General features: G+C 46.4%; 1 protein-coding gene across 1 annotated transcript; it reads left to right on the top strand.

Moving 5' to 3' along the window:
- Positions 1–1,053: 1,053 nt before the first annotated feature.
- ADPGK (ADP-dependent glucokinase) lies at positions 1,054–6,778 on the top strand. The gene is made up of 7 exons (XM_009080238.1): positions 1,054–1,202; positions 2,057–2,282; positions 3,569–3,631; positions 3,898–4,018; positions 4,306–4,502; positions 5,284–5,382; positions 5,898–6,778. Exons 1-7 carry the CDS (start codon positions 1,054–1,056, stop codon positions 6,444–6,446), a joined length of 1,404 nt encoding a protein of 467 aa, XP_009078486.1. The 3' UTR covers positions 6,447–6,778.
- Positions 6,779–11,893: the final 5,115 nt, after the last annotated feature.

Raw genomic sequence — 11,893 nt, 5'->3', positions numbered from 1 at the left:
TCAAGGCCAGGTTGGATGGGGCTTGGAGCAACCTGGTGGAATGAGATGACCTTGAGATCCTTGCCAACCCAAACTATTCCATGATTTCCTCGAGAGTGCCGGCAGCAGGCACCTCCCTGCAGCTCTGCTCAGTCAGAGGTGTTCCTTAGCTGAGGGCGTTAAGGATCAGGACACTCATGTGCTGGAGGTTTAAGTGTGCTTCTCAGTTCAGGCCCAGTTGGCAAGTCTGTCTCCGGCGATCTTATCCCAGGCTTGCTTACCTGTAAACCAAGTTTTTCTGTGGAGTCTGGGGGCCTTAGAGCTGCTGGCCCATCTCCAGGCAATAAATAGGTGCTAGAGACAAGTTTATGAAGTGGAGAACTGAACAAAACCTTGACCATAGGGGAGAGGTGACCGAGTCCAGGCAGAGCTGGAGAGATGAACAGGGAAGGAGGGGGAGAAGGCAGTAGGCATTGAAGGTGCCTGTGCGTGCACAGGGAAATCCAACACCCTTTTTAAACTGGGAGGAGAACAAGGGGAATGTTGAGGAATATCACATTGATCCTAAATGCTGGTTTGAAGTCTGACCATTAATCCAGATACTATATATAGCACTTGATTCACTTTTAAGTGTAAGGAGATGGCAGGACAGCTTGACTTTGGCTGGAAGAGTCAGGTGTTGGAAGGAGTCATCCACCTTCATGGCTGTGTTAGAGGAATGTGACTTGCTTTCTGTCCCTTTGCATCTTTAATAATTCATTAAAATACAAAATTTGGGCTAAAATGCTGCTTGAACTTACTGTTTCTTTGGTGTTCTTTTTCCCTGCTGTGCAAGGGGATTTCACTCTCCTTTGTGCAGGAGGTGATGCACATCCAGAGGATTTCTGAGCTGGTTACCTCGTACACTGAAAAGCCTCAGGGTTTTCATGTCCTTTATTTTGTGTGATGCAGCTTTCCCGTGTTGCAGCCCAAATTTCATGCCTGAGAGGTCACTGCCAAGGAGGAATGCCAAATGCTGTGTGCTCCACGCTGACGTGGGAGCAGGCAGGGGCCTTGGGAGGGTCGTGGGGGGAGATGCAGAGCAAGTCAGAGATCCTGCAGAAGTTTTATAGGTGGCCTGAATCCCTGTCAGGAAAGTGTGGGGCAGAGGAATGGAAATGGCCCTTGACAGCAGGTCCAGGAGGTGCTGTAGCAATTGCTGATGTCATCTCAGGAAATACTTGGTATGTGTTGGTATCTCTGAAACCACAGAGTGAAACAGAGGCAAGTGTTTATAATTTGTCTTCCTGGGGGTCCAGAAACCTTCTGTTCTCTTGTCTTAATTCAACCATGATTAAACTGATGTAATTGATGAGAAATGGGGACTGGAAGTTAGACTTTCCATAAAGCCTGGATCTGCTGAAATGGTGCTTATCTCTCCTTAACTACTGCAGGATTCTTCTCCTGTTTCCACTGCATGCTATTCCTAGAAGTTTGGGATGGTCTTTTGGAAACTGTTTTCAAATATTTCCACTGACAAATTGCTCTCTTGACTTCTTATAAACAGAACCAGCCTGAGTGGGGAGTTTGTGTGTGGATTTGGGGATTACTAGGAGGAGCTGAAACTCAAGAGGTTGATCTAGCAGACTGAAGGACTTTCAGTTTTGTTTTCAGTTGAATCACATTTTAAACCCAAACTACACTGATTTTTAAAGACTTGTAAGAATTAAAAATGCCATTCTTACTGTGCCTGTTCTCTTTATGAGCAAGCCTAAGGCAGGAAATGAAGTACAACCTGTACTGTAACATATTTATCCACCCCTGCACCATGCAGCTCACTCTTCCTTGTTTTAATTCAGCAGAAAATCAGAAATCCCTCTCTCCTCTGCAGTGCTGGAGCACAATAAAGGCATGTCAAAAGTAGAAGGCTTTAGGAGAGAATTTTGGGAAATTCCTATGCCTTTGTGTTTTTTCATTTGGTTGGTTGGTTTCCCCCAGAACAACCAACATGATTGCCCGAGGTGTGATCTCACTGCAGTGTCTCAGGTGCCCTAAGGTTCATCTGGTTTTCCCAATATGTCTTCTCCTTCTCTTCCAGTGTCAATGCCTGCGTGGATGTGGTTCTGTCCGGGGTGAAGCTGCTGGAGGCACTGGGTCTGGAGCCTGGGGATGGAAAGAACCACGTGGTCCTGAACTCCAGGCAGGACCTGAGAGAGGCATTTGCTCACTTCATGGAGAAAGGGGCAGCGGCCGAGCGCTTCTTCAGCGATGCTGAGGCCTTTCACCACATTGCACAGACAGCCTCCGAGCACCCTGGGGCACAGGTGTGTCTCCACCTGCAGAGAAGCTTTAGGAAGCATGTTTCTTACTGTCTTATCACTGGGGATTTCCTTTCTCCCTCTAGTGATAGTGCAAACCGTTTAGGAGAGAAACTTGTGGTGTAGCTTGAGTGTGTTAATGATTTTCCACAGGAAATCATTATTATTTGCAGCCCCTGCTGCAAACAGGAGGGTGTAAATGGTGTTTCCTCTGCTGACTTTCCCAAGCTGAAATGTCAAAGACAGCTCTGTCACAATGCTGTTATATGGGAGCCAGATGGGGCTGAGGCTGTAAAAGAGGTTCTGACACCTTAGAATGAGGTAGGGAGTGAGGAATCACCTGATTCATGGCTGTATTCTGCTATGGCCTGTTTTCTGTCAGAGAATCCCAGGCTGGTTTGGGTTGGAAGGGACCCAGAACATTCTAATGTTCTGTTTTCAACTGAGTTCATCTAAAGCCCATCCTGTTCCACCCCCTGCCATGGGCAGGGACACCTTCCACTAGCCCAGGTTGCTCCAAGCCCCATCCAGCCTGGCCTAGAACACTTCCAGGGATGGAGCAGCCACAGTTTCTCAGGGCAATCTGTACCAGTGCCTCACCATACTCAGAGCCAGGAATTCCTTCTCAATATCCCATCTATCCCTGCCCTCTGACAGTGGAAGCCATTCCCCCTTGCCCTGTCACTCCAGACCCTTATCCATCTCTTGGAACCCCTTTAGGCACTGGAAGCCTTCTCCAGGCTGTGATCAGAGGGGCACCAGCCCTTGGAGCATCTCTGTGGCCTCCTCTGAGTGCCTGTGACCCTCACTGGTTTGCAAGCTCACATCAGAGTTTGCTTACTAGAAACTTTGACTTTTCTTACCTGGGAGAAATCTTCGTGGTTCCTCTCACTTCACATGGGCACAGGTAGGAGGTTTTACCTCTATATCAAACTGGAGGAAGAACTGCAGTTTTTAAACAGTTGCTTGTCAGCTTTCCTGGAAAAACACAAGCTACCCACTGCCACAGAGAAGCTGCACAGGAATAAGGGCTGAACGAATGAATTTTTACAGTGCTGTTAATATTATGAATTAATTGATTTTTACAGGGCCATTACCTGATGGCAAATATTTAGATTAAAACAAAAGAGAACACTCAACTTGTTGTAAAATTGTTTTGCCTTCAGCCCCAGTAAGTTTTAGTAACTTGGGTACTGCCAGACCCTGTTCTAAAAAGCCTGTTCTGAGGACTAAGCATGTGTAAAGACACCAGAGCAAGGGGATGCCCACACCTGCCTCTGTTTGCTTTGCAGCTCTACGTGGGAGGGAATGCAGCTCTCATCGGGCAGAAGCTTGCAGCAAATCCAGACCTGAAGGTACACACGTCCCACAAATTTCAGCCTGTTTCCTTGTGTTCTTTAATTTGCTTGTCTCACGTTACTTCCTTGTAGATTTTGAGGATCTGGCAGTTAGTTATTTCATGGGCTATGGTGGAATGTATGGTTGACTCCTGAGATGAAAGCCTAGCTGGTATTTCAGTATTGAACTGTAAATTTTTTTACAACCACTTGTCAAGGTGATGCTTAAATTTTGGCAAGGGACAGGGCAAGGAAACCTTCATTTTTTTTCACTTGTTTTATAGATCCTCCTCTGTGGCCCAGTTGGTCCTAAACTCCATGAACTACTTGATGACAATGTGGTTGTGCCACCTGAATCCATGCAGGAGAGAGATGAATTCCATCTTATCTTGGAGTATCAAGCAGGTACCTTGCTAAAGGCTGAGTGTTAGATGGGAACCCCAGAGATCACTGAGATCTGAGGCACAGCCTAAGCAAACCTGGTGGGTGCCACTAAAGGTGCATGAACACTGAAATGGTCCCTGAAAACACAAAGGTACCAATTAAGCAGACAAAATTCAGGGTAACCCTCATGTAAAGGCTAAAACAAATCCATGTGTATTTTCTTGCTGCTGCTGGAGGCCATTTCATGTGTGATCTTACCCAGGAATAAAGCAGTTGACACATATTTGCTTCTGTTTGCTCCACCCTAGGAGAGGAGTGGGGCCGAGTGAGAGCACCTGCTGCCAACCGCTTCATCTTCTCCCACGACCTGTCAAACGGCGCCTTAAACATGCTGGAAGTGTTTGTGTCCAGCTTGGAGGAGTTTCAGCCAGATCTTGTGGTACTTTCAGGCCTTCACATGATGGAAGGGCAGAGCAGGGAGATGCGACAGAGGCGACTGATGGAGGTGAGATACTGTAATACCTGAATCTCCTAAATTTCCATTCCAACAACTGCTTCGTGACAAGGTCTTGGTTTCCCAGATTTGAAGTTATAGGTAGGCTGTGCCTACAGATCTCCCACACGTCTCAGTACTGCATGCTAAAAGAAGAATGACAACTGCAGGAGTGGCAAAAGTATAATCCTGTAAGACAGATTTTTCTTGGATTCAGTGGGTTGTGCAGGGAAGCACAAGGGCTGGTTGCCTGGCTGGAGAGTGTTGACACCATTACTGGTCTTATCTGGTGGCTAAATCACACTTTTTCTATCCCAGATGTCAGGATTATCAAGGTGGCAATCAACACCTGCATTCCTTAAGCAGCATCTCTGCTGGCTAATCCAAGAGGCAGTGTTCTCATCTGAGCCCAGGTTTTACTTTCATTTCCCAGTGCAAGGCACTAGCCTTCTGTGTGTGTTCTAGGATCAGCTTTTACACAGCTGCTCCAGATTTGTGAGGTTTTGGAATTAGTCTGTTAGTAAAGGTGCTGAGCTGGGTACAGATTAGACTTAGCTACAGTTTTCCTGCCCTGGGATTCTAAAAACCAGTTGTTATTTTTATTCCCTTTCCTTAGCAGTACATTCAGACACTGGGCATACATCTCATTTGGAATGGTGTTTAAATCCATGCACTGGAGGATTAAAGGATGTGTAGCTCTGAGTCAAAACATCCTTTTTTCCTTCTGTTTTCTAATAAATGTATATTTTTGTGTTTTGGGGTTGTTTTTTTAAATTTTCCTGTACCCCTGTAGGCTGTGGCCTCCATCTCTGATATCCCTACTGACATTCCCATACACCTGGAGCTGGCCAGTATGACTGATCAGGATTTTATGAGCAACATTGTGCATCAGGTAAGGAAAACCAAAGGACGTGCTCTTTTTGTCAGGTTCAGTATCACAGTGCACAGACTGTATATGAACATATAAATGAATACATTACAACTATCCAAGCCAAGATAAATTGAGGATTGAATTTGAGCTGAGTTTATAATTAAAAGAAGCCTCAGTTTCTTTGCAGAATTTCTTTCCTGCAGATCCTGGTGGTTCCTTGTTTAGCTAGACACAGCTCTCATCTCAGTGTTGTGCTTCTTGTGGAGTTGACGTTTTGTTGCTCTTTAGTGTCAAACTGTGTGTCTAGGAGAGTAATTGCAGCAAATGAAATGTTTTCTTGGCTAAGTAATTCCTACCAGCTTGTAAAGTGCAGTGACTTTGGCCTGTACCTCTCTGGGAAACTGGGTGCTGCTTCTGCTGAGCACACCAGCCCTGCAGCCAGGACAGGGGATGGTACACCACACCCTGAGTGAGGAATCCCAAATGTGACTCTTCCTGTGAAGGCAAACCCGTGGTTCCCGTGTTTCTGTTAGCAGGTCTTTCCCCTGGTGAACTCCCTGGGGCTGAACGAGCAGGAGCTGCTGTTCCTGACGCAGTCAGCCGCGGGGCCCCACGCCTCCCTGCCCTCCTGGAGCGGCATTCCCGACGTGGGTGTGGTCAGCGACATCCTCTTCTGGATCCTGAAGGAGCATGGGAAGACTGCAGATCGAGCCTCCGACCTCACACGGATCCACTTCCACACCCTGGCCTACCACATCCTGGTCACAGTGGACGGGCACTGGGGCAACCAGGTGGCTGCAGTGGCTGCCGGAGCCAGAGCTGCAGGGACTCAGGCCTGTGCCACCGACACCATCGACACCACCAAAGTCTTCCTGAAAGCTCCTTTGGAGTTTGTGACCTCCCAGATAGAGGCACCTTCCAAAATCTCCTTAAATCCAGATGAGCCAGTGGTGCATTGGCACAGAGAAGGCATCTCATTCCATTTCACCCCCGTTTTGGTGTGCAAGGATCCTGTCCGGACCGTGGGCCTGGGGGATGCCATTTCAGCTGAAGGACTGCTGTATTCTGAAGTGTATCCTCAATAGCAACTAAGACCCTTCCTTCTCTCCAGCACTGCACGGTGTCTGAGGACCCGTGGCTTAGGATTTGGGGCAGTGGTGGTATAGAAACAGAATCAGGGTGTGTTGTGTTTCTTGGGTATAACTGAAAAAGAGCCAAAGAATAATTCCAGGTATAAACTCTCAGCTACATTCCAGTCACTCGGCAGTGACTCGAACGCTTCACGTGTAGGTGCAGCTGGTTTAGTATTTAATGTGAAAATTGGCTTTGTCTTAAGCAGAGTGGGAGAGACAAAAAGACCAAAATCCCTGTCTGGCCTAGGTTTGCTGTTTGTAACTCAAATGGGTCATGTCTTGTAGTGCTGGAAAGTGCAGCAGCAGGAGAATTTTCTGCCCATGGATCCCAGGGAGAGCACAGCAGTGCCCAGCCCTGCCTTGCCTCTGATAAATTAAAAATCAAAGGCTCTTGGGTTATCTCCTCCTAGCACATTGCTATGTGGCAAGAGCAAACCTTGTGCTGGCTTGAGGTGAGGATGGAATTACTGAGTGGTGAAATTACCTCTTGCTGTCCCCAGTGTTGGACGAGCCTCAGTCACAAAATGTGATGCAGACTGTACCTACTCCAGGCTGCACAGGTGATTCTGGGTGTCTGTTGTCTCTGTCACTAAAGGTGTTCAACTGAGCCCTAGCAGCCTGTGCCTAGTTTTGGGGAAACTAGGAATGAAGATAATCAGGATTTCTCTTTGGGGACAGCTTTATTTCCTTGCCAGGTAACCCCAAAGTGTTACTCGTGTTTGCTGTACACTAAATACCTTCTCTGCTAACAGTGGGTGCTTCCAGCTGATGTGTTACAGACAAGCTCTTCAGTGCTGGAGACTAATTTTTTTGGTTGGTTGAGAATGGTTGTGCCAAATTCTTCCATCTCCCTGCCCTCCCTTTGGAATGCTTGATATATTAGGGAAGGTCTTTCTTAAAGCTCAAAAGCTGCAACAGCGTTTTCCAGGTAAGACTAAGTGAGGAGGCCTTTTAAGGGTTTGATGTTGGGGTGTTTTTTGACTAGGTCACTGATAGTTCCTTTGCTCTGGCCTTTGAAATTAAAAAAGTAGAACCATGTGTTCTTGTTAAATACTTTGCTTCTATTTTTTACCTCTTCATGGTCACACCCTATGGACTGCAGAGCACCAGCATGGGTTTATGTCTGTCCACTTCAGGAAGTTCAGGTGTACCTGCAGAGCTCTCACACACATTGTTCAGAACTGGATTAAATGCCATCAGCATGTCTGTGCAAGCCTGTGCCTCACCAGAGTTTGTAGGAGGTCATTTTAGGTCAGTCTTTGTGTCTGAATGGAGGGGAGGAGAGTTTGTGTCTTTTAGGGTGGAGTGATCTGTTTCAGTAACACTGTCACACTGCTGTCAGTGATGTTCTCCTGTTGGGAAATACCATCCTGAATGCTCTGCAAGGATGAAAATTGGCAGCTGTTGTACTTGCACTGACTCAGCACACAATGCTGTCTGTCAGTGTGCATTCAGCTTCTGCTTTCCTCTGAGCAGAGTCTTCTGTGTTGTACAGAGCAGAAGTACAGTCAGTGCTGTGTTTTCCTGCAGCTCATCCCACCAAGTTGTTTCTCTGCAGTGAGAAGACTAAAGGGAATGGTCATAAGCTTCAGAGCAGATAGTAGGAAAAATGCTTTCACTGCTGGGGTGGTCAGGTGTTGGAATAGGGAGTTGCCCAGGGAGGTGGTTGAGTCACCATCCCTGGAGGTGTTTAAGAGACATCTGGACCTGGTGCTGCAACATATGGTTTATGGTTCCAGCAGAGTGACAGGTTAACGGTTGGAGTTGATGATCTTAAAGGTCTCTTCCAACCTTGATGACTATGATTCTATGAACCTGACCACCTTTTGAGTCTCAGGATTTGATCTTGGTGCAGGATCTTCTTAAGACTGGAGGCATTTCTATCCAGATTATTTTTCTTTCATTATTATTATAACTGATAAACTGTAGCACAGGACTTGGAGTTCTGGTTTAGTCTTCCTAAATTAAAAATTAATAAACCTCCCTCTCCTTTCAGCTGTCTTAGAGGTCCAGGGCCATTAGCAAGGTTATTTTGCAGCCTGTGATGGTGGCCTTCTGGCATCCCACCCTGAGGGCCACCAAAGGCCATGGATCTGCCAGCTGGAGAACTGATCCTTCACTTACACTGAGTCTTGCTTTCCTGATGTTGGGCCTAGCTCTGTGATTCTTGAGTTGGAAACAAAGCTAAATACACACAAGCTGTCAGCAGCAGCAACCCTGCTGCTGTACTTCTTTCTTCCAAAAGCATTTCCAGGGATGTGAGGCTGACTGGACTGGTGTTGCCTAACAGACATTTAAAATCACATAACTGCACTAACAGACCTTGTCCCAGGGGTATTTAACAGGAGACTGACAGGCCTAAGTTACCTTTTTTAAACTATTTTGGATAATTGCTGAACTAAGTATGAAAAAGGGGTTTGTTGATTAGAATTCATCTGGGCCTAAAAACTAAACTGATTATTACTATTATTGTTGTTAATTCCTCCTTCCTGCTGCTCCTGTTGTTTCTCACCAGGTATGTTTCTCCTGCAGCCTGTCGTGGGTGCACTGGGAGCACCTGGCACTGTGAGTCACTGCTCAAGTGCCAGCAGGTCCTGGTGCCCAGACTGCTGCAGTACCCAGGTCTGCTTTATCAGGCACACAGAGCTCACCTGCCACCAAATTCACTTCCCAAGGATAATCCTTAACCAGCGTGACCTGTTCATTAGCTATGCTGGTGGGATCCCTGATTAAGTTTTGAAACAATCTATATGATAATAAACTTGAATTGGATGGAGGAGCCCAGCAGCCTTCACTTCATGTTTCACATGCTGTGAACACGATGTGCGTAACTTCCCTCTGCCTTCCCAACTTAATGACAGTCAGGGTGGCAGAGGCTCCTGAAATCCTTCCCCTGCACGTGTGGTCTTGCACCTCAGCTCAGCTACAGTAGTGACAACAAAGAAAAGCTGCTTTAACAGCTGCAAAAATACCAAAGCTTCAAAACCAGGCTTGAAATGGCCCTGCTTTCCCCTGATCCTCTCTGTCTCTACAAATACTATTTGTTCTCTTGTGTTACTCATACTTTGAAATCCACAGTGCTGGGTGACTCAAACCTCAGCCAGCCTCACACTCCCAAACAAGGGTTTCCACTGGAAATGTTTATTCACACATGGTTTGCTGGAGATGCAACAGCTGAGCTCAGCATTGTGACAGCTCTCACTGATAAAACCTGTGCACGCTGCTATTTCCACTCCTGTGTGCCTACAGCCACCTTGGCTGGGTTTTGTCTTACCCAGGATCCAAAGTGAGCACTGTTCCCATCTTTTCCATGCATGTCACTTACTGGAGGTCAGGTGGTGGATTGTTGGAGAGGTGTGACTCACAGAGGCTGGCAGAGTCTCAAAGGACACGTTCCTTCTCCACTGTGCCCTTTCTGATGTGCCATGCAAGAGCCAATCCCAAATACAGCTCTTTCCAGTTTCAATGCTCTTTCCTTTTTTTTTTTTTTCCTCTCTAGGGATGTTTTGCAGCATTACTAAAGAATTACTTGATTTTCTTTATTCTGTATTTTCTAGTTATCTCCTGTTAGGATAAGTTGGTTAAATTTGCTCTTCCCACCCAAATTCCTTTTCATAGAACTGGTGCTGAAATGTTCTTCCTCAGCCTTTAGCAAAGACCTCATCAGCTGCTCTGACCTGTGTTAGATTTGCTTTACAGCTCAGCTGCACTCACAGCCACTGGAATCCAAAGACTGGATAGCAGCAGAGCACTGGATCCATTTCCAAAACCCAGTGGAAAACCATCAGCACTTCTGCTTGCCTTTTTTTAATTATTTATCCTGTAAGGATATACTTGAATTACCAGGAATTTTGTGCCACAGGGTGACCTTTCCAGCCATGTCCTGAGAAAAGAATTGGGACAGTTTTTGCAAGAATGGTACAAGGCAACAGAACGTGATTTCCAGTGACCCTGAAAGCTGGGATTGGGCTCTTTTTGGAGCTTGAGGCTGAGGTGAAAGCTGATGCTGTTGTGTCTCTGTGCTAATACCTGGCACTGGGTGCTGCCACATGTGCTCAGAGCAGTCTGTTCTGAGGAAGCACTGGCACGGACCTGTGTTCCACAACAGGCTGCCTGCTCATTGCTGGGGTAAGGAAACTCCTCAAGGTTTTCAGTACAGTTAGGGGAACAGAAGAAAAACAGAGGAAGGTACTGGGTCTGAGTAAACGCTGCAGTAAAACCTGGATCTCAGATTCAGGAACACTGGTTCTCTCTCTTCAGAGATGTCAGATAAGTTCTCCTCCATAACAGATGGAGCAGTTTCTTGTGTAATATCTCAGGTGGATCCTAAGTGCTGAGCAGGCTGAATTCTCAGGGAGTTACTGATCCAGACTGTGGTGGGAGGATGTTCTCTCAGCAAAGGAAACGTGCAGGTTGGAAATAGCACGTGTGGCCATTCCTTCTGTGCCGGGTGCTCGGGAAGGCGTCTGTTCCCAACAGCCTGGTATCAGCCTTTGCTGGGCAGACCTCACAGCAGCTGAGGAACACAAATGCTGGCAGGAATTAACTCACTAAAATACAAGTGGGGGCAATGAAAAAATACCCTGAAAGCCTCTGCTCTGAATTTCTCAGGAGAGCTGCTCCTCAGTGCAGCCTGGGTAGAGCTGGGTTCAGACCTCACCTGCATCTTCTATTAAAAACAGATTTTCTGAAGCAGTTTAGTTTGTAAGAGTGGTAGAGCTTTCCTTGCAGCATAACTGGGTTTTCTCTTACCTTGGCAGATGAAGTACTTGTTATAAAATGTGTTCTTTTTGAGTGCATTTATGTGTGAAGCTTATTATTTTAGTAAACCCTTCATTCAGCACTGAGGTCTGTCTGTCTCTCTAGAAGAGGCTTTGCCAACTGGAACCCACTTCCCAACATGAAATCTAAATTTCTAACATCTTTTAAGGGCTCCACATGCACCTTGCTCACTCACAACGGGGCAAACGAGTCCAGGAGCATAGCACGTATCCACTGAGACTGCCTGTATCATAAATCTGCATCCAGTTGTCTCAGGGAGCTCAAAACCAGATTTTTTTGGGTTGAACACATGTTGCTGGATGGAGAGATCATTACTCTTGGCTGAAATGAGGTTTTGCTGCCCAGGCATTGCTGTTGGAGTGTCTTCCAGTTTGTTTCCTGTGCGGAAGCCAAGCTGCAGAGCACCTTGTGAGCTCTGTGGTTTACCCTGGTTCATCATAGATGTTACACTAAAAAGGGGAAGAAAAGTCCTAAAGCAGATGCTTTCTGCTTCCCCAGAAATTAAGCTCATTATTCTTTTCCATCTTAAAACTTCCATTATGGGGGGAAAAAGAGAAGATTAGAATTATGGCTGATGCCAGGAACAGGTTTTGGAACATAAGGTGTGAATTCCAAAA

The sequence above is a fragment of the Acanthisitta chloris genome, unplaced genomic scaffold, assembly GCF_000695815.1.
Source record: "Acanthisitta chloris isolate BGI_N310 unplaced genomic scaffold, ASM69581v1 scaffold7500, whole genome shotgun sequence".
Lineage (NCBI taxonomy): Eukaryota > Metazoa > Chordata > Aves > Passeriformes > Acanthisittidae > Acanthisitta > Acanthisitta chloris.
Note: the sequence above shows the minus strand (reverse complement) of the source record. Positions and strands in the feature narration are given on the sequence as shown.

Coding starts and splice junctions, on each gene's coding strand:
- ADPGK (XM_009080238.1), top strand. CDS start 1,054: ATGCAGAGCAAGTCAGAGATCCTGCAGAAGTTTTATAGGTGGCCTGAA. Junction 4,503..5,283: donor GACAGAGGCGACTGATGGAG/GTGAGATACTGT, acceptor GTACCCCTGTAG/GCTGTGGCCTCCATCTCTGA. Junction 5,383..5,897: donor TGAGCAACATTGTGCATCAG/GTAAGGAAAACC, acceptor TTCTGTTAGCAG/GTCTTTCCCCTGGTGAACTC.